This window comes from Poecile atricapillus, chromosome 14, assembly GCF_030490865.1.
Source record: "Poecile atricapillus isolate bPoeAtr1 chromosome 14, bPoeAtr1.hap1, whole genome shotgun sequence".
NCBI lineage: Eukaryota > Metazoa > Chordata > Aves > Passeriformes > Paridae > Poecile > Poecile atricapillus.
Window position 1 is genome coordinate 8,090,233 of NC_081262.1, and position 27,813 is coordinate 8,118,045.

General features: G+C 40.8%; 3 protein-coding genes and 1 long non-coding RNA gene across 6 annotated transcripts; 3 read left to right on the top strand and 1 right to left on the bottom strand.

Moving 5' to 3' along the window:
* Positions 1 to 1,208: 1,208 nt before the first annotated feature.
* Positions 1,209 to 6,379, top strand: RSL1D1 (ribosomal L1 domain containing 1). 2 transcript variants are annotated; one of them, XM_058850036.1, is made up of 9 exons: positions 1,209 to 1,305; positions 1,572 to 1,711; positions 2,473 to 2,611; positions 3,225 to 3,373; positions 3,514 to 3,615; positions 4,191 to 4,284; positions 4,372 to 4,500; positions 5,256 to 5,465; positions 5,706 to 6,379. In XM_058850036.1, exons 1-9 carry the CDS (start codon positions 1,270 to 1,272, stop codon positions 6,054 to 6,056), a joined length of 1,350 nt encoding a protein of 449 aa, XP_058706019.1. In that variant the 5' UTR covers positions 1,209 to 1,269; the 3' UTR covers positions 6,057 to 6,379. The 2 variants fall into 2 exon arrangements, with proteins under 2 accessions (XP_058706019.1, XP_058706020.1); XM_058850037.1 differs by having other exon boundaries at positions 5,259 to 5,465.
* On the bottom strand, positions 5,221 to 14,630 carry LOC131584682 (uncharacterized). Of its 2 annotated transcripts, none has more exons than XR_009278780.1 (3): positions 14,484 to 14,630; positions 6,624 to 6,705; positions 5,221 to 5,358 (listed from the first exon to the last, which is right to left on the bottom strand). It is a non-coding gene; the product is annotated as an uncharacterized LOC131584682 (long non-coding RNA). The 2 variants fall into 2 exon arrangements; XR_009278781.1 differs by lacking the exon at positions 14,484 to 14,630 and adding an exon at positions 7,908 to 8,032.
* Positions 8,061 to 12,170, top strand: LOC131584681 (transmembrane protein 238-like). The gene is made up of 2 exons (XM_058850042.1): positions 8,061 to 8,554; positions 11,236 to 12,170. The coding sequence occupies exons 1-2, from the start codon at positions 8,169 to 8,171 to the stop codon at positions 11,243 to 11,245; spliced, it is 396 nt and encodes a 131-aa protein (XP_058706025.1). The 5' UTR covers positions 8,061 to 8,168; the 3' UTR covers positions 11,246 to 12,170.
* Positions 14,631 to 14,752: 122 nt separating the features above from the next.
* Positions 14,753 to 26,957, top strand: RRN3 (RRN3 homolog, RNA polymerase I transcription factor). Its single transcript, XM_058850035.1, has 18 exons — positions 14,753 to 14,903; positions 15,033 to 15,136; positions 15,615 to 15,671; positions 16,504 to 16,593; positions 16,680 to 16,809; positions 17,250 to 17,309; positions 17,771 to 17,834; positions 18,315 to 18,384; positions 20,054 to 20,152; positions 20,763 to 20,858; positions 21,304 to 21,439; positions 22,216 to 22,346; positions 22,972 to 23,102; positions 23,884 to 24,068; positions 24,356 to 24,464; positions 24,884 to 25,036; positions 25,250 to 25,337; positions 25,720 to 26,957. The coding sequence occupies exons 2-18, from the start codon at positions 15,044 to 15,046 to the stop codon at positions 25,876 to 25,878; spliced, it is 1,851 nt and encodes a 616-aa protein (XP_058706018.1). The 5' UTR covers positions 14,753 to 14,903; positions 15,033 to 15,043; the 3' UTR covers positions 25,879 to 26,957.
* The last annotated feature ends 856 nt before the right edge of the window (positions 26,958 to 27,813 follow it).

Consider the following 27,813-nt stretch of genomic DNA (forward strand, 5'->3'; position numbering starts at 1 on the left):
AAAATTACAGGGTTTTTATATGTTTTCTACATGATTTCTTCATCACAACAATTTCTTACTTTCTTTCACTACTTGGTACAATTATCTCTTTGACCTTTAAGTTTTGCCAAAAGGTACATTCCTTAGATTATCTCCTAGCTACACTGCTTACATTGCAATATCTGCTATACAGTTCATCTGCAGGTTACATGCGGCCTACCAAGCCTTAGCATAACTACTACTAATGCCAACTAATGCTAACTATTAACGTTTGCTACTATCTTAATAATACAGTTTATTGAATCAAATGGCAACACCGGTTTATTCAGAGAACCAGTGGGCAGCATCCCATGGGAGGCAGCTCTGAAGGGCAAAGGAGCTCAGGAAATCTGGCAGCAGGTTTTTAAGGACAGCTCCTTCAATCATACAAACAGTTCCTCCTGATACTCAGCAAAACAAGTAGATCTATCAGGAGACTGGCCTGGCTAAACAGGGAACTTACGACAACACTCCAGTGCAAAAGGACAGAAATACAGGAAGTAAAATCAGGGATAGTCTTCAAAGAAGGAATCTGAAGAACATGCTCAATTCTTCCTAAACATGATGGTGTGCTGGGTGGTCAACTAGATGGCTAACCACTGTTCAGATGACAGGGCTTGGAGGGCAGAGATAATGGCTTGTACTCCACTTGAAGGCCAGTAACAAATGGAGTACTGCTGGGATTTATCCTGGGACATGTTCTATTTAGTATCCCTAACAGTGACCTGAAGCATGGTCACATCAAGCTGATGCAGGGGGCATCAAACTTGGGACCAAACATTATCCTCATAATAGAGGGACCTGGATAGGCCGGAAAGACTCGGCAACACGAACCTATCCATACTCAAAAAAGGCAAATATAAACCTGCACTTGGGAAGCAGCAGCCCCTTGCGGCAACACAGGCTGGAAATTACTGGTTGGGGAACGGCTCTGCTGCAAAGCGCCCCGAGCACAGCACGCTAAACACGAGCCACCCCTGGAGGCAAAGGGGGCCATCAACTTGCCGCGAGCATCCCCGACAGCCGTTAGCAGCTGGTGGGAAAGAGCAGGAAATGAGCGGACAGCCCCGACAGCACGGCGAGCCCCGACTGCACTACGAGCCCCGGCAGCACGGCGAGCCCCGGCCCCGGCCCCCGCCCCTGCGGCCTTCCCCGCCCCTCCGCGCTCGCCCCGCCCCGGACGGGCCCCGCCGTGCCCCGGAAAGCGGCGCGCACGCAGGCGCGGAGACCGCACGTGGCACCAGTGGCGCCATGGCGAGCGGGAAGGAGCTCCTGGACCGTGCTCAGGTACTGCGGGGAGCCGGTCGGGCGCTCCCGGAGCGTGCCCGGAGCTGCGGGGAGCCGGCCGGGTGGGAGCGCGCCCGGGGCTGCGGGGAGCCGGCAGGACGGGAGCGCGCCCGGGGCTGCGGGGAGCCGGCCGGGCGGGAGCGCGCCCGGGGCTGCGGGGAGCCGGCAGGACGGGAGCGCGCCCGGGGCTGCGGGGAGCCGGCAGGACGGGAGCGCGCCCGGGCCGGGCTTGACCTGCGGCTGCTGCCGCTGTGCTGCCGTTGTAGGTGAAGAAGGCGGTGGAGGCTCTCGTGGCTTTCGCCAGAAGCAAGGCCAAGGGGGACGCGCTGCTCCTCAACGAGAGCGAGAGCGTCCATCTCGTGGTGACGGTGTGGAAGGTCCCGCAGGTGGCAAAAGTTATCAGAATGTAAGACATTGATACCCGGCCGCATGGTTACAGGGGTTGCTCGTGTCGTTTGGCTTGGAAAAGAGCACTTTGCAGATTTGAGCTTAAGGGGTTTGACTGCTGCGGCCTTGTCCTGGGGGCTTCCATGCCGTGACTACGAACTGCCGAGTCAGAACGCTGCTTTACCCCTACTTTTGGTATAACTGGAAACTGGTCTGTGCCAGCTTTTTGCACGGAGAATACTGATTCTGTGGTTTGCCAGTTACAGGGCATATGCCTTTCAGTCCTTAAGCTTGAGAAAATAGATCACCTTCTTTGTCTTGACCTATCAGCACCAAATCATTAGTAAAACTTCTTTTTTCTTTCGATAACCAAACCTGAATATGAATTAGAAGACTCCTTTTAAACTATAGCCGGGCTATATTGAGAAAGTTTACATCCATGTATCAGGAAAGTTTTGTCTAATGACTGGATGCAGCCATGGCATGAAGGGCGGAGCATGGAGGCTCCTCCTCCTGGTACCCGTGTGATAAGGGCTGCTGACACGATAGAGGATTCCCCCTTGTATTGGACTGGAGCTGCAGTGTTCCCTGGTTTCACATTCACAGTTCTGTATGCTTATCAAATGTAGGTTCTACTGAGGCTATTGAGTGGTTAACAGTCTAAATACAGACACTTCTCTGTGTTGTTAAAGGGTACTGATTTTTCAGTATAGTCCTAGTTCTGGGGAAAACAACTTTCTCTTGTTAGGCATCTTTATGCATCTCATATTCTCATTGTAGACCACTGCCCCATGGCATTCGACCAGAAACAACTGAGGTTTGCCTGTTCACAAAGGATGAACCAAATTTATCAGCAGAACAGACTGAAAATCTGTACAAGAAACTTTTACTCCGGAATGGGGTCAGAAGTATTAGCCAGGTAAGGGAGGTCCTTGATGGTATAATACAGTACTGTAATTTCTTTCCTTTTATACCACCAAAAAGAATACAAGTAGCTGTTCTTTTCTGCTGTTTAATATTCTAATTCTCACTCACATTATTTAGTAAGATTTTTCTGACTGCTGGACTTGCAGTGTTTCTAGAATGCAAAGTTTACTCGGAATAATTTCTTCTTCAGTTTAAACAGGATTTTTAGTAATCAGATACAGTTTCTAGATAAATGTTCAATGTTTAGTTTGAGTAACCAACGGGGAAAAGTCATAATGTTTAAATACTTGAGCCCTTTGCAACTGGATTGGATTGTTTATGCCACCAGCAATAAAACTATAAAACAAATTGTTATATATAATCTTGATTTAGATGTTATTCACGTACTCAAGTTCTGTTTGATGATGTGCAGTTACTGTGTAAGAGATCCATATTGTCTGATTCCTTAAAACAGTAGGAAATGGATACTTTTTGATTGTCTTCAGCATTCTTAAAGAATGCACTGTGATGGACTATCAGTTATGCAACTTTAATTTGTGCAGTTCTGACAAGTATTTCAGGTTGCATTTTCAGCAGTGGGGACTAAACTAGTGCTTGTGTTGCAGATCATCTCATACAAAACCCTCAAGAAGGAGTATAAAATGTTTGAAGCAAAGCGGCGCCTCCTGAACAGCTTCGATCTTTTTCTGTCTGATGACCGAATTAGAAGGCTTTTGCCCTCACATCTAGGAAAACACTTCTATGAAAAGAAAAAGTAGGTCTTTAAACTTCGGAATTCCATTCTTACATTATCTATTTTAAGATCAGATACTTCTTAGTAATGGAGGCATTGGTTTTCTTTTGGGTTTTCTAATTATTTCCTTTTTTTTTAACCCCTTTCCCTTTCTGTTTTAGGGCTCCGTTATCTGTAAACCTGAAAGCCAGAGATCTTGCCAAGGAACTAGAAAGACATATTCAAGGGACTACACTCTCAGTTCACAACAAAGGGTGCTGTTAGTAAGTAAAAATAGATTAATACATCAATTGAAGGATGGTTCTACCTGAAGTGTAGGAATTTTAAGTGAGTTATTCCTTGATTGTGTGAGTAAAAGATGTTAAGGGTCACCATTCCAAATAGGGGGCATTTTGAACCTGTATAGTATAGTTAAATTAGTAGTTCTACTTAAGATTTACTGTGAAGTTGAGGGGTTTTGTCTCCTTTTTACCTAAGGAATTTTTAGGCACCTGTCACTGTCAGAAAAATACTGAGTAAAACTAAGACTGTACATGTTCTCTATTTCCAAAATATTCTATTCTAATAAATTTTCTTTCATGTAGCGTGTATCTGAAAGTATCTGAATTGGTAGTACTGCTTTGTAATGTAAGGCAGAAGTTTCATATCCAAATATGGACAGATGAATACAGGTGAATCCCTTCTAACTGTTATCACAAAAGATTTCTGCAATAGCCATCACTCCTTTATGGTAATTGCAGATAAATGGGCTTTTTGCATTTCTGGGTATGCCTAAACTAAACAAGTAACTTGAAATAAGTTTATTTGCCCATATATAATTATTATTTGTCTCTTTCAGTACAACACGCATAGGTCACACTGGGATGAAAGTGGATGAGATACTTGAGAATATCATTGCAGCAGCAGAAGTGATTGGTAACAAGTTACCAAAGGTACTGCTCATTTACTGTATTACAGACAAATAGGTTCATACTACTTCAGCCTTATTTTTACACAATATACTGCTTTTGTTTTTGCAGAAATGGAAAAATGTAAAAATTCTTCACCTCAAAACACTTAAATCTGTTGCACTTCCAATATTTACTGCAAATATCTCCAACCTGGATGAGCTTGACAAACTGCCATCTCTCAGGAAAACTGAAATAAAGGTAACCAAAATTTCTTCAAACTTTGCATAAATTAAATCAGTACATTTAGTTCTAGGTCTTCCTTCTATGCATTGTCATGTTGGGTTTAAATGCATTAGCAACTGATCCCAGGCTTCTATGGCTAAAAGTGCTGAGACACTCCTGCCTCAGTGCTTCAAATACTCAGTAATAATAATGAAATTATGGAAACTCCCTTACAGGTTTTAAAGAAAACTGGAAATAAATAAAGTGTTTCTAGACCTAAACACAAGGGACCTGAGATTCATTCTTAGAGCTTTGCTTGTACTGTTTATCTATATTTGCATTCTGAAAATACATTAACATATATGTGGATTCTGATTATGCATCTGTTCTTTGTTGGTTAATCAGTGGCATCTAAATAATCTCATGCTCATATATTTGTGTAGATATAGGGGGAGCTCATGCTTGTTGAGGTATAATAATTGACTGTTCCTAATAATTGACTGTTCCTTTCTGCTGAGTTCTGCTTATAATCATTTGTCTGAAACTAACTTGGACCGTGAATATTCAACTTAAATACTGTGATGTTGACATTACTATAGTTGTAGCTATTTATAATGAACTTCCACATGTAATGCGTTTTTTCATATTTTACATATGATTGATTAGTCCAGGTCTATTGAGTAAGGGTCTTAAATATTTCTGCACCATCGAATTTTTAACCACATTAAAACAATTATACATTTAGAAATGGTATAGGGATTTGTTTGAGATGTATTTCTGATTAATTCTAGAAGATGAAACCCAAGAAAGTGAAGAGGAGAGCTAAAAAACTGAAGTCAAGTCAAGTCACTGTGACAGCAGGAAGTAAAGCTGCTGCTGCTGGTACCCAGGAGCCTGTGATAAAAGAGAAAGTAGAAATAGTCCAAGAACCAGGTGATAATGATGATGAAGAAATTCCACAACTGGTGCCTATACAAACAACAAGCTCAGCTGACCTGAAGGTAATTGTTGAATAATATTGAGAAACTTGCATTTCTGGTAAAACTAAAGGTTTTGACCTGTTGAAACTGTCCGTTGCTCCTTAGAGAACAGTATATGTTAGCACACTTCAAGTAGATTAGGGTGCAGTTCACTTGAAAGTATTTATCATTTGTAATAGTTCTCACTGATCCTTCTTCCTGAAAAACAGGAAATATGTTTCTTGGGTGGAAGGGTAATTTTTTTGTTTGTGTTAAATACAGAAAATGGAACCAAGTCCAGAAAAAGGTGACAATTTGGGCAAGAAAGCCAAAACACGCCTCGGTAAGAGAAAGAAACAATCTCTTGTGATAGAGACTCCAAAATCAAAACCTGAGGTTACAGAAGAGTGTGTAAACTTACAGACATCTTCAAAAGAGAAAAAAGCCAAAGCCAAGCAGGTCAGCAAGACAAAGGAAGCAATAAAAGAAAAAGACGTGAAAAAGTCTCAAAAAAAGCCTGAAGCAAAGTCATTTGCAACACCCAAAGCTGGCAAGTCAATACAGTCAGCCAGGAAGACTTCAAAACCACCAAAGCAGGCACCCAAAAAGGTGCGCGTGCCACAGTCAGCGTGAACATTGTCTGTTGTAACACACTTTGTATCATCATACCATAGTGTATTTTCAGGAAATACATTTATTGATGAAGTAAAATACCTTCTTAGAAAATCTGATCCCAAAAGGTTTTTTTCACCAAGATCTCTAATGATTCATTGGTTTCCTTTTAATTTACAAGCTGGTACAAATAAACTCACTGTCTTAATGGCCCCCATCACCTTTTATCTTTTCCTGGCCCAAACCAAAAACACTCAAATTTTTCAAGTGTCAAAGGGCAGAGAGGGGTCTATCCTAGGGAAAAAAAGCTGAGAAATATTTTAATAAATGCTGTCTTTCTGAAGTAAGCGTGTGTGCTAAGAACAGCCATCATTTTAGTGAAAAAACTGCTAGAGTTTTTACAAAAACTGTTCAATATAATAAAGACAGGTTGACAGCGATTGGTGTTACTGCAAATATTTAAGTTAGCAGCCTGATACCAAGCCACACATTTTTAGTTGTTTTTACCTAGGGTATTTGTGAGTTAAAAAGGCACAAGACAGTTTTGCTTTAACTATATATATTTTGAAACATCAAGCAAAATCTTACCTTCACTTTTGGGCTTTATTACTGCTACCCGAACAGTTGAGAGTGTTCCTGTGTGATGGTCACAAAACTGTTTTTCTTCCATCTGAAAAAAAACAAAGCCTGTGTGAATCCCAGTTGTGACAGCCAAGTGAATTCCTGTATGAAAAATACAGACTTCAGGACTGAAAGGTGATACATTTGAAATTTTACAGAACTGCCCTGTTGTTCTCTGTATGATCACTTGTCTGTTCTTTGCAGAATGAGTGAGAATACAAGGCAGATTTGTGTTGAAATGTCCTAGTGGTAAAAACTCCAAATAGGAGAAAGGTGGTAAGAGACAAGATTAATGAACAGGAACTAACCAGCCTAATTTGTCACTCAAAAAACTCATTTTAGGGTAGCCTCATATCAAGATATTGGCTACCTAGAAAGAAAGTGGGTGTTAAATAAAATGCGGTAAACACTAATGAATATGAAAATATTCCGCTTGATCTGTGGCATCAACTCTTTTTGACCCTTTTGCAACCCTGACTTTTTGTAACTTTAACTATTTTGTGAACCAAAGGCTATGATAGGAATTGAGTCTGTAATCCCAGAAAACCAATAGCACTCACTGTCACTGGAGGAGTAATCTTCCTCAGAAGCATCATTTGCACACTATTTCCACAAAAATGTGGAAGGTGCCTCTGCTATTAGGCCTGGTGACAGTTCCTGTTGGCTTGATATCTGTAGTTACTGGAACAGTGGCTTACCCATCGTTAAATAAGGTGTTAGATATAACACCTTGTGGGAGCAGGCACAGGAAATCCTACATCTAAATGCAGTTCTTGTACTTGAGTACTTGGGAATTTAAAAAGATACGTATCAGATCATTAACGAACACAAGGGTAAACTGTGTCTTGCCTTTTACATAACTGTTCTACGTACTGAATTTTACATCCTGCATTGACAACTTGTTTCCTGTTTGTCAACCTGAACTTGTATTCCAACTGCTCTTTTTAAACACAGTTAAAGGAGTTTATGTGCATTTGCAGAGGCACATTTGTAACTGTTTTGCAAATCTCTGCTGTCTGCGACCAGCTGGCCTCCCTTTGCAAGTGTGGAGATGAGCGAAGTAGATGTTCATCTGGGGATCGCTTTTTTGAAGTGCCTCCCTTCTAGGGTGCCTGAGGTGGCGCTGCCTCAGCTGGAACAGCTGAGCGGGGCCAGCCGTGTCCGGCTCACCTGCGCACCGGAACGGTGGCGAGCGCTACTCGCAGAGAAGCCTCAGCTCCCAGATGCCACAGATCAGCCTTCGAGCCGTACCGCGGCCGTCCGGGGGCTCGGCGGGGCCGTTGAGAGCGGCGTGTGCCCGCCTTCCCTGCGCACAGCCGCGGGTCAAAGGCGCGGCCGGACGTTCCCTCAGGTGTGTGGGGGGCGCGGCCTGGGTGTCCCTCAGGTGCGGGGCGTGTCCCGCACCTGCCCGCGGGGGGGGCGCGGCTCTGCCCTCAGGTGGGCGCCGCCCTCGCGCTGCTGCCGCCTCCCCTCAGGTGCGCGCGGCCTGAGGCGGCGGTGGCGCCGCTCCCGATGGCGGCCCCGGGCGGGCTGGGCCGCTGCGTGGCCGCCTTCTGGCTGGCGCTGGCCTTCGACGCGCTGGGGCTGGCGGTCCTGCTGGCCGGCGTGTTCGCCGACGTGTTCTTCTCCGACCTCCTCATCTACGCGGGCGGCATCGGCATCTTCCTCAGTCTGGTCTGGTGGGTGTTCTGGTACGCGGGCAACCTGGAAGTGCCGCCCGAGGAGCTGCGGGACGACGTGGGGCTGTCGGCGCCCAAGGGCCGCGGGGACACGCTGCTGCGGCGGCTGGTGAACGGCCTCAGCCTCCGCCTCACGGCCGCGCTCGCCCCCGCCCGCCCCGCCGACCTGGAGCTGCAGCGCGCCGGGGGCTCCCGAGGCCGCCACGCCGAGCCCGGCAGGTGAGAGCCAGGGCGGGACCCGGGCCGGGACAGCGAGGGGAGTGCGGCTGGGAACTTCGACTTTAGCTAGAGATCGGGAGAGCTCTCTTACCCGAGATTCGATTTAGCTCTTGCTATGTTGAAACACCTGCTGGCAGCTGACGCTTCTTAAAATAAAAAGTAGTGGGGAGACTTTCTCAGTTCAGGCGGCAAAAAAACGAGTGGGAAAGATTAAACAAATTGGATTAGGCGGGGAAGACACTTCCTTGTAGCCGTCTAAAAATGGGAAAAGCGAGCAGGAGTGAAGCCCGGGGAGCGTGCTGGAGCTGTTGCCAGAGAGCAGCACAGGAGCCGTGGCATTCTGAACTGGTCCTCACAGCAACCAAATGCTGCCAGAAATGGCCCTTAGCCAGTACCCCACACGAGCTCTTGGGACGGGGAAGCCCTCTCCTTAGCACCACGAAATGTTGCTTCATTGGAGAACAAGACAGGTGAAATGCTGACTTGGATTTAACTTGGTAGAAGAGCTGTAGGTTAGAGGTTGAAATTCATAAATGCAATCAACAGTTAAACTCTTTGTCTTGAATCTCAGTCCTCTAGAAAAATGTGATAATATCCAATGTGAAAAGGAAGTGTCTAGGTCCTGTTTCAAAGCATGGTCGAAGAACATGAAGCTTTTCTAAATATCCCTAGCGTGTTCATTTGTATGGTATGTTCATTTAGGAAGAAAATCATGCTTAATGCCTTGAAAATGTGTGTGGGGAAAAGTCAAGCCTTCACTTCACTATGTAAAATCCTGTATTGAAGGAGCTGTAAACACAGTTTTGTACTGTTTGAACTGTTCAAGGATTCTAAACATCTCACTGTTCTGATTCACTATGTACAAGATCTGCTTTTCCTGCTTGTCCTTGAAACAAAGTTCTGAAGACACTGTTGATTTACAGAAAAGTCCATGTGGAAATCATCTTCTTTCACGAAAGCCATGAAGTTTTCTTGAGAGGAAGCTTTAACAGTAGGGAGATTGGGTATAGATAATTATTGCTTAACAGAAAACTTGTAGGAGGCAGGAAAGAACAGCAGCAATACAACTTTCAAAGATTGTTACTGCTTTTAGTTTATTATTAACTACACCTGCAATTAGAAAACAGGCTGTTGAAAATGAGTCATTCTACTTTCAGACCTCTTTTATTCTGAAAAATAAATAAAAATTGGTCTAAAATTGGCAAGTCCATATTTGCAGGGAAAGATTTGCATTTATAAATGACCGTGCAGAACCATCCCATCTTTTATGGCAATTACAGGTATTGAGCTCAGAAGATAATCTGCTATCTCTGTAGATGCAATATGTGTACATGGATATCTATTCTGTTGTAATCAACTCCTAGTAGTGAAAGTTACCCATTATTTTGAAATATTTCAAGTTTTATTCCTGATTTTAATTAGATTTATATGTCCTATAGAGATATATATAGTGATTTAGTACAAGATATCCCAAGTAAATGGCAGCTTCTGTTGCTACAGTAAACAAACTTCAATTATGGTAATTCAGAAGGAACCAAACCAGAAGGGGTGTACAGCGGTTATGTTACATATTGCAACATAAACTCTATGATCTTACTTGCAAGGTGAAACAAAGGATAACAAATGGTTTCACCTTGAAAGATAATTTAGAGTTCCCTTTCGAAGTAAGTTCATCTAAAGTACCTTAGAACTTCTCATAAACAACTGTCTGAATCAGATCATTCCTTCCTGATAGACCAAATCCTCTCCCCATCAGGAGATAAGTATGAACATAACCAAACGGGTTAAACATGTTTGGGCAGATATTCTCTGGATGAGGAGGGAAAAAACCACCACCACCCACACACATATATTCAGAAAAAAAAACAACCAACCAAGCTAAAAAAAAAACAAAACAAAAAAACCCACAAAAAACTCCCCCCTCAAAAGAGAAACAAACAAACAAAAAAACCCAACCTAACAAACAAACAAACCCCAAAATACAAAACACCAAAAACCTAAAAAAATCCAAATGCCCTGGCCATTTGGAAACCTCCTTGAGCATTAACTTTTTGAAGTTATGAAAGGAACACTACATGTTGTTCTGATTTCTCATTTTAAAAATTATATAGTAGAGAAAGGTGAGAATTTTCATGACATGGAATGCTTCCATTAAAGGAATAACAAATAGTTTAGGATCCTCAAGCCTGAAGAGATGCAGAGTATAAAGTGTTCTAGAAGTCTATACAGTCACTATGGGAAAGGTATGAAGTGCATGCCTCCCAAAGCAAAGCAGGAACACAAACTGTCATGTGCTGAGTAATTAAGTGTGGCATTACTTGACAAAGGACAGTGGGACAGATAAAAATTTACTGATTCAAAAATCCAAAAGACAAAGCAGAAGAGATGTAAAGATACTATGTTTGGTTCAGGAAAACCTGGGGCAGTCAGTGGCAGTTGAGATGATATCCTGAGGAGATATTAATTGTGTGCCATATTCTTATGCCTTTATTGAGACATCACATTTGGCCACTATTGGAGATAGGCTGGTGACTTGATGGATCTTTCCTTTGGGTCCCAATTGGCTGCTAAACATGAGGAAAGGTACTTTTAAGATTGACCTTAAGTAACAGTTTAGAGTTATATGGCCATTTTTGCTAAGACTATTTTGGAGTAACCTTTTCTTCATGTGTTATCTTCAGGATCTGTTGAAGACATGACTATTGATGTTACTGCCCCAGAAAGTGGGGGAAATGCTGCAAATTATGGAAAGAGATTCCCTACTCAAAACAATAGGATTCTCTCATTGTGGAATAATGTCTGCAAGCATTGTGGATTCTCCATAAAATGGACACGTGGAGCCATATCTCTGCCAAATGCACCTATTTCAGTGTTGGACTGGACATGCTTTGAAATGGTGAAAAAAGATCCCACAAAATCTCTTTAAGAAGTGAGAGCTAAAAAGAATCGAACCTGATTCGCTGAAAAATCACTGTATCTTGTCATATGGTTGGTTTTACTGCTTTGTTTTAATTTTTATTATTTTTAATAACCTGCAAGGTTTGGATAAAAAGCTCTTGCACAATGAAAAGCTCTTGCACTGTTTTTTACCAAGGTCTGGAAGTTAAACTTACTGTGAATTTTTATAATGCCAGTGCAATACTTTTGTTTGTAAGGGTGCTTTTAAAATGTCTATATTAAACTGTTGACGCAAAGTTGCAAATGTAGTAGAAGTTGTTTATAGTGTAAATACACAATTTACAGTGTCTATTGTAAAATTTCATTGTTATTTTAAAATAACCTGGAATATGATATTTTATAAGTAGACAAATAACACCAATGATGTTAGCATACAAGTACATTCTTTGTAGTTACAAATGATGTAGTATGATGACTCTTGCAAGAGGGATTTTTAGTTCAGTGATGTTGGAAATTATTTTCCTAATGCTGAAGCATTTGAGGGAGGGAACATGACCAAAGGAAACCCTGTTGATTAACAAGTACTCCAAGGTTTTATAAAACATTAACTGTACCTGGAAAAATATTTATATTAATGCTAGTGATACCTAAAATTGTGCTCATGATAAAACCATGTGGAGAAATTCTTCATGAGTTCTTCTGTTTTTGAACTAACACTAAGAGTTTGATGCCACCACCAGCAAATACTGGGAGGTCTTAAAATTTCAATGCACAATTGTTCTGTGCCACACCTCACTGAAGACTAGAGGTGGAAATAAGGAAAATATTTACTAGGAACACTGTGGCTGTACTTCCTTGTGAACTCTTGAAATCTTTCTGTGTTTTCTTGTAAAATTACTGGAGCAACTACTATGCATATTCTCATTTTTAAATGTTTTCCAGATGCTGTATCTTTTAACAAGTTCGGAAGAACACTAAACCTGGAGGTCTGCAATGTAATTTCTCCTTTACTATCTGCACTTTTTAGGAGGTGTATACAATTTGTTTCCTCCTTTTAATGGAACTGCAATGTGACACCACTGCAGTGTTACAATGGTCTGATTAAAAACACCAAAGCAAACAAGCTCCTCCCTTAAAACCTGTAGATCAGTTTTCATTTGCAAGAATTTTTTTTCATTCCTTGGTTCTAGAAAGAGATGCTTTTTCTGATTCCCCATAGTTTCACTTAAAAAATGAATTATGAGATAGGGTGATTAATAAGTGCAATGATTAGTAGCAGCTATAAATTAAGCCAAAGCTCATATGTAGTTCATACACTTAGTCTGCAAAAACCAAAATTTTCTACTCAAGTGTTGCAATAATAATTACTAGAGTGAATTGAGCAGGCCTTTGCATTCCTTGTATATTACAATGTAATTGATCTTAAATCAAATATCAGTACTTAATGATTGTTGCATAAGATTAGAGTGCAACTTCACTCAAAAGTTATGTGGAATTCCAACTAGTTTACTAGTATGAATAGTATATGTTTTAAAAATGAAACATAGGAGCTGATCCATCAATTAAGGAGGATGTTAAGCATAGAGAAGCACTAAAGCACGGGAAGGTTACTGAGATGGTGAGTCCAAACAATGAGAGAGACAGTACTTGCTGTGGAGCAATGATATACCTGTTCTAACTATTGTAACTATATTCTTTTGGAAAATGTCACTGTTTCATGCCATCAATTTGCCTTCTAAATCAGGAAGGCTAATGCTAAAGACAAACTGGGAGTCATCTGCAGTTACACATTAACAAATATTTAACACTATTTTAGTTCTATGATATCCTTATCAACTCTACTCAATGCAGCACAAAGTCCATTCAAAGAACTTTTACATTGGTGACTGGAAGGAAGCTCTTGGACATGTTTAGGTCAGCTTGCTGTTACGTGAACAGAGTTGTACAGCTGAAAATAGAATTTGTCTAGCCATTGAGAAAAGTCCTATACATGCTGTTTTGAAATGTTTCAAAATCACAAATAACCAAACTAGTTCTACAACTGGCTGCAGGAGCCTTTTGCATCTAGTTAAGTCTTAAAACTAGCTCAAAATGTCATCGTACATTCTACTAAAGGAAAAATGCTGACCCCCTAGCTTCTTACTATGTAGATGGATTAAATACTTATTAGACTTTAAACGTGAAGTGCATCTAATGGAAGTTTTCATGTGGTATATAGTGTCTGCTTAAATAGGAACATCTTCATCAAGGAAATATTAAATTATTTGTACGGTCTACAGAAATCTGTTTGATGTGACTTGTGAAAGTTGCTGGGAGCGACATAATTATTACAGTAGCAATTTGTGTAGAAAAGAAGCATAAGTGTATAGCAAGTTGAGAGGGCTAAAGTCAAATTATGGCACGTGTTGCTGTAGCTAGTTTGTGTGAATGAGTGAAGTGAATGTTACATATTCAGCCAAAGTCAGCTTTGAGTGGTTTGGGTGTTACTGATGAACTGCACAGGGGATTCAAGTCTTTGTTCATACTTATTCAGGTTGCTCTAGCAGTAGAATTTGTGTGTGTATACAATCCTTTGGGAGAAAAACTAGTTACTAGTTCCGAGAAAAGTCTGTAAGACATTTTGTTTAATGACTGGTGCTTTAATGGAGGCCCAGCCTACACAGGGAGGATGAAAACCCAGAAATCTCACTTGATGTTCCTGTGCCCATGTTCTAGCAAATCCATTATTACTTCCCAAGGCCAAACTCCGCTTTGTTTAGGGCAGATTCTTGGCCCTCTTTAACATCAATTTAGTGGTTCGTACCATTTAGTTTATCCCTTCGGATTGTTTTCAGTTTTTAGCTGATAACCCTGGCGGGCCGTGCCCTGGGTGTCACCTGTCCTGTGAGGGGCTGCCCTTGGCTGCCACCCCTCACGGGAGGGGCCGGGGAGCGCTCGCTTGTGAACGATCCCGGGATGGGATCGCTCCACCACAGCCCTGGGGATAAATCTGGATTTCTGCTCACCCACTCCGGGACGCTGGGAGCAATACCTGGAGTCAGTGTTAAAACCGGAGCAGTGACGAGCAGAGCTTCCCGCTCTTCTTGCCCGGCTTCGTCTCCGCGTACGGGGCTGGAAACGCCCTCTCCGTGCCCCTGCCCGGCTCCCTCGGTCCTCCCACACTGCGGCGGGCGGGGGCAGCGCTGCGGCTGCTCCCTCCCGGCGCTCCTTGCCCCTTCAGTGAAGCCGCCGCTCGGAGCCCGCTCAGCGCGGGAGCCGCTCGGAGCCCGCTCAGTGGAGCCGCCCGGCGGCGCGGCGCGGCGGTGCGAGGGGCGGGCTGCCCGGCGCGGTTTCCGCCCGGCCGCGCAGTTTCCGCCGGAGCGGCATGTGGCGGCGCGGGCGGCCGGGACGCGCCGGGCGCGGAGCGCGGCGCCGCGGGCCCCGCTAGCGGGGACGCGGCCGCCACCGCAAGGCAAGGGGGAGCAGCGGGGGGGACCCTCGGGAGGGGAGCGGCGGCTCCTGCGGCTCTGCCTGCTGAGGAGGGGCCCGAGCGGTGCCCCGGGCCTCAGAACCGTGCTCACGCGGCTTCCCCTCCCCGCAGGCGCCGTGACCATGCTGGGAGCGGACGAATTCATCAGCTCCCCGCCCAGGAAGACGGTGCGGTTCGGGGGGACCCTGACCGAGATCCTGCTTAAGTACGAAAAGGTGACTGCTGCTTCTCGGGGGCCTGCGCTGCGTCCGGGCTGCTGGTTCCTGGGGTCATTCCGTGAGAAGACTCGTTTCACCTTACGCAAGACCGTGCCTGAAGGCTTAGGGGAAAAAATTGAAGGCGGCTGAGAGTTGTAGGCTTGTGCCAGGTGGTATTGCTGTGCGAGTGAAAAGATTTCCCCCGTGAGTCAACCTGAGTGGCCGGGTGAATGTAAAGCCTGACTTATGCTAAAGCGTGCACAGGGATCCAGCTGTGTCTGCAGGGAGAGAAGCTGAAACTGAGCCAGCAGCCTCGGTTGTCTTCTGGGGCAGCAGCCTATTACTGCTGCTTCAGCCTTTCTGAGCTGGCTTTCTTGTGTTCTTGATGTACCTGTTCAGCAATAGTTGGTTGTTCAGATACCTTGATGAAATTGGTAGTTTTTACTGAAGGAAAAAAAAAACCCAAATAATTTATTTATTTTTGTTTTCCTGCTAGGGTGACACCACAGATTTTGAGTTGTTAAAACATCAGCTGTCAGATCCAGACATAAAGGTAAGACTTTGATAGTCAGGGGTCTGGTGATTTTAGGTTCATCTGTCTGAATGTAATCACCAGACAAGTCATTCTGGTGCTTACACAGATCCTTTGCTTTAAACATTTAAATTGTATTTAACAGCTTTTTTCTTTGTGGAAACTATCAGAATTAAAACTCTAAATGGAAAGAAAATGTCTATCTATACACATACATATACACAGGATCTTCATAATTGGTGTCTCATGCTTACTGATTCTGCTCTACCCTTTGAGTCTGTCTTTGTTCCAGATACCATCTTTTTAGGTCACTGCTGCTTGATTATAGAGACACTTCTGTAGATCATACTGTGGTTTCTGTCTTTCATAGCATTTAAGTTGCATTGAATTTTACCTTCTGTTCTCACTAAATCTGGTTTCATTAGGCAGTAACAAATATGTATTTAGTAGTTATACCCAGAAGTATTGTTTCACAGCTCTTCTGTATAGCTACGAGTACCCACCACATTTGCTGTTTCAGGACTTGAATGTCCCTTCTGCTTAAACTACAGAAGAAGAGAAAAGAAAATTATGATGGAATGCAATTTCTTTTTAGTTCTTTTATGTTCTGTATGAGGGAAGTTTAGTTTCCTGCTCAGTCTGACTGAAGCCTTCATGGCAGGCTGTTGGTTTAGGAGTCGGCATGAATGTATTCTGCGTGCAAGAACTTTCATTGAAAATTCTTTCCTTTCGTATTAGTGTGAAAACAATTTCTGTTTACAGACTTAATCTTTGACTTCTAAGGATTTTGTTATTTTCTGATTGGTAGTACTGTTTATTGAAATAGTTACCTGTTTTTTCTGCTTATTTTAAGGATGCCCAGATCATTAATTGGCTGCATGAATTTCGAGCTGCTGTTGCATATTTGACCAAAGAGCTTGAACAACTGGTCAACATTTTGCTGGTAAAATCTGTTTGCGACATGGGAATATTAAGAATTTAGTACTCAAAACATCCTTCTTTGACATCTTCATCTTTGCTTACTTTTAGAGGCTGCCATGGTTGAGAAGGAGCCGAGAGGTAGTAGAAGAATATCTGGGCTTTCTTGGCAATCTTGTGTCAGCACAAACTGTCCATCTCAGGCCGTGCCTCCGGATGATTGTGTCACTCTTTGTCCCCCGTAAGTTACTTCTCTCTTAATCTTTGTTTGCTCATCAAAGTCCCTAGATAGATAAGTTCTGTGTAACTACAGTCCATGACACAATTAATTATTGGGTTGTTGAGGTTTTTCACGTTGATTGTGATAGTTTTCTGTACCTAGATTTTAGAAGATGTATTCTAGCTGCTAGTATAGATCCTGTTCTGAAGATGTTTTGGAAATGAATGAACTTGTACAATATTTTTATTACTAAAAAACCAAAAGCTGAAGTGAGGATCACGTCAGGTCAGAGGTTCTCAAGAACCTCCTGGTTCTGTAAATGAAACAGTCTTTTAAGAAAGTCTTGTGGCTAATTTTGATGCTTTAGTCCTGGTGGAGACTGTTGTCCAGTGTGTTTGCTATTGAATTTGTTACCTATAAGATTTATACAATTTTGATATGATAATGTAACTTTTTCCTAGCTCGAATAACCATCAGAGAAGATGATGTGGATATTTCAGATTCTGATGATGATGATGAAAGTGAGTATAAAGGTTATATATAGATATATGCTGCTGTAGTGCCTTTACTAAAAATGTATTCAGTGCATGCTGCTCCTTTTTTTACAAAATTAATTGAGCTGAGTTCAAGTAAAATATCAAGAAACATCCTTGAATTCCCAAGTCAAAGACTTTCTTGTACTTAAGTCAATGGTGTGCTAACCCACTCCTTATTACTTTCAAACTATTCCTGTTGGTGCAGCATCTGTAGGAATAAAATGTATAAGGAAGCATTCCTAGTCATAAATTCTTTCAAAGCCAAAGAAAAGTTAAGGGTTGTTTGGTTTCTATTTACCTCAGTGTACACCCCCCAAAAAAACATTTTGGCAAATATAGTTTCCTTGGGAATCTTTCCATTGTGTAGTTGATATCTACTTTTTTTACTGGTTCCTGATTTAGTTTTCTGTAACCAAGTGCATAAGAATTATTTTTTCTTTCTCTAGACATTTCTGAAAACTTTGATACATGCCACAGAGCGTTGCAAACTGTTGCAAGATATGTTCCTTCGTAAGTATAGAGTCCTTTGGCTTTGTGTGTCCTTTCCTTGCAGATTTAAAGCTTGTGAACTGATGGGTTTTTTCCTCTCTTAATTGGAAGTATAATACTTCATTTCATTGCATGATTTTCCTAGTATTCACTAACTGGTAGAATGCTTTATACAAACATTATGAAGTTTCTTTCAGGCATCAGCAGCTGAAAATCCTGTTAACAGAAATGGGAAGTAGGAAAAGTGGTGTTGATAACTTGTTCATGGCTTCTGTATTTTGTTCTGTATTTATATGTAGTGATATTTGAAGTGCATTGTGAAAGTTTGCCACTTATTGTCTGCCCAGTGATCCTTGCCAAACCACATTTTATACAATTGCTTACCCTAAAATAAAGTTCCTGTGAAATAAGCTTATTCCAGTACATCTTTAGAGTGTTAGAGTTCAGTATTTGCAAACCTATAACTTTTAGGTCTGATTTTTGGTTTTTAATTAATTATAGGACACCACAGTTTCTCATGCCGATACTTGAGGAATTCTTTCCTTTCATTAATAAATCAGAAAGAACTCTGGTAAGAGCTGTGACTATTTTTGTTGTTTTGTTCACCTGGTTTTCTAAATGTATTCAGATGTTCTGTATAGTATTACAACTGATTTGATGGCAGTCAATGCAGATTTTTGAAGAATATAGTTATATATATAATAATTACATATATAATAATCGTGTGGGGTAGTGTCTATTTAGTGTAAGGCTGTCCAAGCATTCTGAGTTCCTTGTGTACAAGCATTCTGCTCATCTATAATGACATCACCACGTATTTTTTCCGCTGGATTGCTTTCTTAATCAATATATACCATGGATCTCCTTGACAAGAAGTCTCAGGTTGTGTAGTAAGGAGACCTCTCTCGTTTGTTATCAGCCTGGAAAGTCTTTGTCAGAGGAACAGGAGATTTGATAAGCAAACAGGAGGCAATGGACATTACAGGCGAAATCCAAATTGCCAATAGAGTAGAGCCCTAAGTTGTTTTATTACATCTTTGGCATAGTGTTTGTGTGCTGAAAAACAAGCTGGAAACCTTTGACAGGTTATGGCTCTTGCTTGATCTTTCTATTTGCTTGTTCCAACTTAATATGTTGGCTCTTCATGTTACAGGAAGGCAAAGCCCTGCTCCTCCAGCTAAGTGCACTTGAAGCTGTGTTTCGAACTCATTGAGTGCTGAAAAATCCCCAAAGTTCTTTATATATATTGCAATTTTTTTTAAATTTATGTTTTTGTTGTTATTGTCTTAATTCAAATAACTTTAAGCACCAGCTCCCCATCTGTAAAATGGGGGGGGGGCAATAACTCATACATGGTGTTAAGAGATTTATTTACTTAGCAGCTCAGTGAGGAACAAGATGTGAAGAAATGCGTAGCTGTTTTCAGGGCAAAGCTCGAATGAAGTGTAATAAAATATGGTCCTTGCATTGTTGTTAAATATTACGATTTATACCTTTTCATTAAACTTTCTTTATCCATTTTATGACTAAGCCTGTGAAAAAAATTAGAAAGATGGCCTGTGGAAAAATCATATGTGCTCATGTAATTAAAGGTTGTGTTATAATGCTTATTCACAAATAGACTGTGGGGTACTTAAAGGTGGCACTTTACCTGATTTTATCCGGTGACTTGACAGTTTTCCTTTATGAACGTTTGCTTTATGCAATGTTGCCTTTTGTACATATTTGTGTACACATGGGTGGGCCCCTGCATGCTCACAAAATAATTGTTAAGCTGCTTGATTTATAATCAGAATGACTGAAGAGGCATAGCTGTGTAATTTAGAATTGCTGCTGGTATATTATAATAATCTGAAATAAAGATGCATTGGGTCTCATTTCAAGCATATATAGCTGGTTCTAGATAAAACAAAGCATATGCTTCATTTTCCTAAAGAAAGTTTAGACATAAATGCCTGTGAAAATGAATAACTTCGCTTATAGAATCTTTACACTTTATCTAGAGGTAGTGGGGAAAATTTGCCTGGAAACAGCAGATTAAATAGTTAATGGTGACATAGCTTAACCACTGAAAGTTAATGTTTAGTTTATACATTAACTTACTCTTGATTGAACACAGTCTGTTTGACCTATTTCTGGGTCTTTAGATAACAATATAAGAAACTTGTTTTCTGGAAGTCTGCAGAAATTTGACTTTTCTTTTAACACCATTATTGATACCAATTAACTTTGTGTTATAGGAATGTTATGTCCATAACCTGCTGCGAGTTACTGTGTATCTTCCAACTCTAAGGCTTCAGATTCTGGAGCTTATTATTGAAAAGCTGCTGAAATTGGATGTAAGTTTACTCTGTGTTATCTTTTATGGAAGGTTGGCATTAAAATACACAGAGTAGGAAATGAAATATGCTTCAGTTTTAGACTTGACAAAAAATGCACTTGTGATCATAAGTACAAACCCAGCCAAATTTACACTTCATTCCCAGGATAAAGTTGTTCCCACAATTGAGGGTAACTATTGTGTGTACCATACACCCTGCCTGGAATCTCTGCCAAAATCCAAAGAACTGTCTTGTGTTGATTGGCGCTAATGTGCAGAGAATGTGCTTCCCTTTGTGTGGTTGATTGGTTATGTCATCTCTTTGAAGTAAAAGGATTACAGTCCTACAAAAAGGCAGGAGGGCTAGCACTGTAAATGATCATGGCTTTTTGCCTCACTGTGTAACTGTCTGGGAAGAGCTTATGCTGGGGAGGTAAAGTCTCAGAAAGTTTGGAGTGTGCATTTGTGTATGGCACATCTTTCCTTTTTAAAATGTTTATTTAATCCAGGACAAAAATGTAGTCAAGAAATTACTCACGTTGTCATGTCTTTTATATAAATAATAAAAAAACCAATTTCATATTATTGTCATGGTTTTATAGAAATTAATTTCCTGTTTGCAACTGTAGGTTAGCACTCCACAGCAAGATATTGAAGATGCTGAAGAAACTGCTAATAACTGTGCTAGCGAGGAAAAATCTACAGAGGAGGGACTTTTTGCCATGGTTGGTTATCTTGTTTTATGAAATTTTTTTTAGTAAAATTATCACTTCTGAGGCGGCTATGAACTAAGTGCAGAAATTCATTATTACTTTGTTGTTACTGCACTGCATACTGCTCTTGAAACCTGAACAGCTGACAAATGATTAATGTGTTCTCAGGTGTTGACTTTATTCATGTAAACACCCAGTGTTGCATCCAGCAAATCAATTTCATTGTATAAAAATGCAAGCAGCTGTGCAATAAAGCTGGTTAAAGAATTCATGATACTTGGCTTAGTGTGCAAAAATTTGCTTATGCTGTAAAATGAGATACTGCTTTGCTAAAAAAAAAAAGGAAAGATGAAACTTCAGCATATTGCTGAAAGATAAATTTAGTCTCACTTTTCCTGTAATTGCTGTCTCAGAGAATTGTGTATTTAACAGCTGCATGTGCCATTTTATCTACCAGGAGGAAGATGAAGACAAAAAAGGAAACAAAGTTGTCTCTCCCAGTATTGAGAGAATGGCCCATCCACTTGCAGAGCGCCTGGACATCCTGATGACCCTCCTGTTTTCCTACATTAAAGATGTTTGCCATGTGGATGGTGAGAACTCTTGCTCTATAGCCAAATTTGTTGTTTTGCTAACAAATAAGAAGCACATATGAGGAGTTCTTGCTTTCTGTACTGCAAGATAGAGCAGAACTCTGCCATTACCAGGCTGTAGTCCACATTCCTGCCTCTGCCCAGGTACTGGGAGAGGTACTGTAAGGACTTCAGAGGTTTGGTCTTCACTTGGAGACATTTTGATGCCATTAATAAGATACTGTATCCAAACTGTAGTAGAGTATAACTGTTTTTATCATTTGCTCTACTTGAGTATTAGAATTATGGATCCTTTCAACACTGCAAGGACTGGAAGTAGATCAAAACAGCCAGACACATCGCTCAATTGGCTTTGTTACATGGGAAAAAAGAGGAAAGAAATACCTTTCACTGTTATGTATTAAGGGTTTGAATTCCCTAGATTTATATATTTAAAACAATATTTAGAAACCATTATGTTGTATCTTCCCCACATAAGCCAGGTGATTTATGTCTTACTGTTTTCTTGGTCTTCTGAGCTAACACATTATTGCAGTTTGCATGTCTAGCAGCTTTATATATGTGCACACTCAGAGAGAGTCTTCCCTTACACCACCTTAAAAAGCAGTAGAATTGAATTGGATTTTTAGATGTCAGATAAACTGAGAAGTCAATTTCGCAGTTTTTCTTTACATATTTCCTGCTGGTGTATAAAGATACAAATACCACTTCTGCAGCATGAGGCTGGGAAAAAAGCCCTGAAATGGCTCATTTTGTTCTGTTTGTTTGTTGTGTAGGCAAGCTCGACATCAGCAACACGAAGGATTTGTATCGGGATCTGGTTTCTGTTTTTGACAAGCTCATTTTACCAACCCATGCTTCATGTCATGTACAGTATTTCATGTTTTACATCTGTAGCTTTAAATTGGTGAGTAAAAGCTGTTCTTAAAATGCAGTGTCCTCTGTCATTTCTGCATCCTTGTTTTGAATTTTTTCATAAAACAGTTTTCTCTGCTGTAATTCTATTCTAAAGATAGCAAGTACATCAGGATTCATTAGTACTTTTGCTTTCTTTTCCTTCTCTGTTACTCCTTTCTTTTTCTTTATGATTGTTCTTCCCATGTTGTTCATAAACTACTTAAAATGGAATCTTAGCAAGTGTGAAGGAACAAACTTGGTTAATACTGATCTCTTTGACAAGAATCAGTTGGACTCTTGCACCTAAGACATGGGATGCAAGTTTCCTCAGCATCCCAATACTATTGCAAAGATGCTGTTAGCTTTTTGATTGGAAAATCGTGTCTGCTGTTTGTTGTTCCCCCACCTCTCCATTTTATCATCTCTTTCAACAAACTGTTGTTCTTTCTTTTACAACTGAGTATAGAAAAAAACACAGAAATGAGTGGTCTTCCACCATGTGCAGAAGTGGTTATTTACTGCAGTTATAGGTAGAATTTTTTATTGGTTTGGTTATGGAAATTATAGGAATTGATTATTAAGAATCTACTACTTAAACAATGTCATCTCACAATTTCTATGTATCTTTTTTCCAGGGGTTGGCTGAAGCATTTTTAGACCATCTTTGGAAGAAATTGCAGGATCCAAACAATCCTTCAGTAATCAGGCAGACTGCTGGGAGTTATATTGGTAGCTTCTTGGCAAGAGCTAAATTTATTCCTATTGTGTAAGTTGTCTTCATACATGAGCAGAACCAGACAATTCTTGCTATTGTGGAGCATAAAGCAGAGAATTGGTCTTCTATTCCAACTGCTTTGTCAGTAAGCCTGAATCAAGAGTCTTGTTTGTCCTTTCAACAATACTGGTTCAGTATTGTCTTGAACTTTCCGGGAATGATTTGCACATACAGGATGCAAACTGATGATTGCTGAGGTTCATGGCTTGCTGTTTAGGCCTTCACTTTCCAGGAAGTGCTGAGCCATGGGTAGGTTGTGCTGACTTCAGGCAGTCATGGATTCCCAGTGTATCTGATCTTTTTAGTACCCAGTGTTAGACACTTTATGTAGGCTCTGGAACAGGGAGATCATTTGTTCTAGTATTTTGATAGAAAAGAGTTAAAATATCTTCCTTTTTATGTATACATTCTATATTTTTGTGCTGTTCAGAATGGGTGTGGTGACTTTAATACTGGAGTTAGTTGGATATTGGACTTACGTGGTGGGCATGGGAGGCATTGCTCTGTACCACCTGTAGCCAAGGATTCTGATTGTTTACTGTGGATTCATCTCTGGGCATCCTGTCCTTTCACAGACTGGGGTTTTCAGTGCTGATTGATTCATTTTATGCTGAGATAAAGGGGAAAGCTCGTAACAGAGTAATTTTTTTTATAAAGAGATTTTCTTACTGATGTTTTCATAACCACTGAGATTCTTGAATATTTGTTTAACATATTTTCTACACCATTTCACCTGTTATTTTTACACTTCTTTTTTCTCCCTGCACTATAGTACAGTAAAAGCATGTCTGGATCTTCTGGTGAACTGGTTGCATAAATACATTGATAATCAGGATACAGGAGCTAATGCCTACTGTGATGTAGCTCTCCATGGGCCGTTCTATTCTACGTGTCAGGCAGTGTTCTATACGCTTATTTTCCGTCATAAACAACTTTTGGATGGAAATTTAAGAAAAGGTGAGTATAGTAGGTTTGAAAGGATTCATTAGAAGTTTTAGTGTTGCTATGTTTTATAGTGGTAAATTCAGTCAAGTATCTGATGGCACAAGTTTATGTTGTTGTGTTTAATTAAAATGAGGTGGCTTGTATACATGTTGGGGCCAGACCTCGACTGTGAGAGTGCCCCAGGATGTGCTCCTGTGGTGGTGTGCAGAGTGCAGGCATGTCACACTGGAAATTCTTAGAAACTAAGTTCAGTTTATACAATATCTAACTTATATTTGCCAATTGTTTTTATTTTGAAGGTCTGTCGTATCTGCAGAGTTTAAATTTTGAGCGTATTGTCATGTGTCAGCTAAACCCCCTGAAGATTTGTATCCCTTCTGTTGTCAACTTGTTTGCTGCCATTACCAGGTACCTGCTCACTTCCTTGTTTCAGCTTGGTTCAGATTTTGTGGGTATCTAAAACCAGCACAGAGTTTTTTGTTAGGCACAGTATTGAATATTTCCTGAGACATAACACTGCCCATATTCCAGGTGTAGTAAGTTTATTCCTAGGTCAGTTACAATGGAATCCTGCAGTCCTATGAAATGGATTTCTCTGCGTTGGAGCCAGTGTGGTTGTACTTGGAATAAAGTTTATAGGAGCTTAGAGGAAGAGAACAGACACCTTATCTTGTGACTATCTTGCAAACTCCTAATATCAGCTGGAAAATGGAAGATAGAAGCGATATTTGTTACAAAATAGCTTTGTGTTTTCATACCATCCATCTGAAAATCTTGCTTTGGGTGTGCTGGAAGTGCTTATATTTTCTTTATTCCCTTTTTTAAAGGAAATACCAGCTGGTGTTCTGCTACACGATTATTGAGAGGAACAACAGGCAGTTCATTCCCGTTGTGCGGAGCGGCACCGGGGGGGACCTTGTGCAGACCTGCACCAACCCCCTCGACAGCTTCTTCCCCTTTGACCCCTACATACTCAAAAGGTAGAATTGAAAAGTGAACAACTCCTTTGTGCCTTCTAGAAAATAATGAATACAACCTGTAGGAAACTGTCAGTGTTTCTGCCATTTGCTTTCTTCCCTGATTCTTTGTACCTTTCATATGCCACATTTCAGCCAGGTTGTCAAAGGTTTAAATTAAAATGTACCCCTACTGTGATTATAACTCCTCATTCTGTGCTTTGTTTCCTCTCTCAGATCAAAGAAGACCATTGATCCTATGTATCAGTTCTGGGAAGAACTGAGTGCTGAAGATCTTGAGAATCTGAAGAAACCCATTAAAAAGGTAATCTTGATCCAAACACATTTCAGCTATCAGCTGCATAATAATTTTTTAAGTAGATAAGAGCATACTATACATTTAGGGGAAACTGACTGAAATTTGGAAGCTTTAGGAATTGATCCATTCTTGCCTTGAGAGCACTTTTCCCACTTCTGCAGCACAGGATCCATGTGAAAGCTTTATTAATGTGCTCAGAAAACAGACATGATGATGTCACTGGGAAATCCACTCTTTGAATGTGATTTAGTTCCCATATTTCATAATCAGAGTACATCTAATTCTCTTACCATTCCAACTGGTCGTGCCAATTACAGTGTAAATCCAAGTCTCCAGTATGATTTGACAGTATCCTCCTGCTCTCACCAATCCTTTTAAATTTTTGCAGGGTACTTCTGAAGATGAAGATGATGACTTTTTGAAAGGAGAAACTCCTCAAAATGATGGTGTGGTTGAAATTGCACCAAATTCTTATGAGTCCAACACACGGAGCCCTGTGAGCAGCATTGGCTCCCCTGCAGACTGTTACGTGCCGTACCCACTGTGACATGGACAACCAGAAGGGAAAAGGTTGAAAATTGTGTGCAATGTTTTGCTCTGGAAAGAGACTTGAGCTCAACTTTCCAAACTGGCAAATGTTTAAGTAACTACATTTAAGAAAAATTACTGTTTCTTAGTCATCAGATTTCTACAGATATGTCATAGTGAACTTATATGTTGCTAGAAAAGCTTAGAGAATAAATAGGGTGATATTTTACAAATTTCACATTGAAATGGTTTTTATGACCTAGAAGGATTTTTTTAATAGTTTTTTCCGACTCTCCAAGACTTTGTTTACTAATGTTTCTCTAGAAGGTGTTGTATATCATGGGTGAAATTCTGGTGTTTCTTCCTGCAGGTTTGTGTGGGGGTCAGAATTCCACTATCAGTGTTCTGACTGATGATTATTCTTGAGGTGGTTTCAAAGTAATGGTGTAATCTCTCAGTAGGCAGGGCATGAATCCGGTCTGGAAGTGGTTTTCCACGCACATCTCTTCAGCTTTTCCTGTCTGTAGAGCTGTACTTGGTGAAGCCATTTGCTAGTTGGAAGTGTGCTCAGACAGAAAGAATTATCCCTCCTTAAATCTGTAGCTGACACACACCTTTCCCAGCTAGGAAAGTTCAGACATGTAAAAGTGATGGTTGGTGGAAGTGTTGAAAATGAGGGAATAGCTGAATGTATTATTTGTAGATAGTTTTCTTTGGGGTGCTTGTGAAGCACTCAGAGACAGGTATTTATTTGCCAGATTTGAAGTTTATATGTGAATGCTGAAAACAGGAAAAAAAAAAAAAAAATATTCCCTTGTGGAAAGGAAGTGATGGTGTCAGTGGTGTCCTTGTGTTGTCTCTATGTCTGTCAGTCAGTGTAGAGTTTCTCTACAAAGGTTTCTTGTCTTTTCATGGTTGCTGGCTTTTAGATTTGAGTAAGAATATAAACAATGGGAAAAAAATAAGTGTTATTTGTGTAACATTTAGTTGAAAATTTTGTGCATTTGGGACTAAACTCCAATTGCCCTTTAGAATCTGAACTTGGAGGTTCTCAAGACAACATTTTTATTTGTAGCCAATAAAGTTTGATGCAAACAGTGCAATTCTTAAAAAAATCCTTGAGAAAACCACATCTCTGTATGTAACCGAGGTGCTCTCTGCGTAGCCTGACTTCTCAGAGTTGGGGTGTTCATTCTGACAGACTGCAGAAATTACTTTTGGGGATGATGCTGCAAAGTGCATAAGTGGATCTGTTCTTCATTGTATAAACTGAGAGGCTTTGGTTTTTTATTTGTAGTTCTCTTTATTGTCAGTCCTGAGTAATAAACAATAGAATTCTGTCTGAAATAATTGCATTTTCTCCTGGCACGGAAGAACCCTCAGATCAACAGCAAGGAAAAATCTTTTGAAAGATGCCTTTCATACACTACTTCCAAGATGAGGGTGTGTAAAACTTTCCCAGTTTTAATTCCAGGTATGTGATTCAGGAGCTTCCATGTATCATGAAAAACAAACAAAAAAAAGCCTGTGTAATGTGCAGACATTGAACTGTCTGTACTGAAGTTACACAGTCTTGTTTAAGTGTTTCTGGAACCTTTGCTGTGACAGGTCGGGTTTGCTCAGTGTAGTTGTAGGCAGGTGCTGGTGTTTGGCTAAAGAGACTTTGTAAATACCAACAGCTGTGTGAGAGGAATACTCATCCCAAGGTGCAGTTTCATCTTATGTGAGAAATGCAAGGTATCTTTTGAAGAAAGCATTTGTTCTGCTTTAGAATCATAAAGTCATAGAATGTCCTGGGTTGGAAGGGACCTTAAAGATCACCTAGTTCCAACCACCCTGTCACTGGCAGGGTTACCTTCCACCAGACCAGTTTGCACAGAGCCCAGTCCAGCCTGGAACACTTACAGGGACAGTTTACTTCTGTGAAGATGGGTGGAAAGGCTGGGCTGGGGTT

Bases quoted from the DNA above. Each gene is read 5' to 3' on its own strand.
- RRN3 (XM_058850035.1), top strand. From the start codon at position 15,044: ATGCTGGGAGCGGACGAATTCATCAGCTCCCCGCCCAGGAAGACGGTG. The intron at 16,594-16,679 runs GTAAAATCTGTT...GCTTACTTTTAG, and splicing joins AACTGGTCAACATTTTGCTG to AGGCTGCCATGGTTGAGAAG. The intron at 24,069-24,355 runs GTGAGTATAGTA...TTTATTTTGAAG, and splicing joins GGATGGAAATTTAAGAAAAG to GTCTGTCGTATCTGCAGAGT.
- LOC131584681 (XM_058850042.1), top strand. From the start codon at position 8,169: ATGGCGGCCCCGGGCGGGCTGGGCCGCTGCGTGGCCGCCTTCTGGCTG.
- RSL1D1 (XM_058850036.1), top strand. From the start codon at position 1,270: ATGGCGAGCGGGAAGGAGCTCCTGGACCGTGCTCAG. The intron at 2,612-3,224 runs GTAAGGGAGGTC...CTTGTGTTGCAG, and splicing joins GGGTCAGAAGTATTAGCCAG to ATCATCTCATACAAAACCCT. The intron at 3,616-4,190 runs GTAAGTAAAAAT...TGTCTCTTTCAG, and splicing joins CACAACAAAGGGTGCTGTTA to TACAACACGCATAGGTCACA.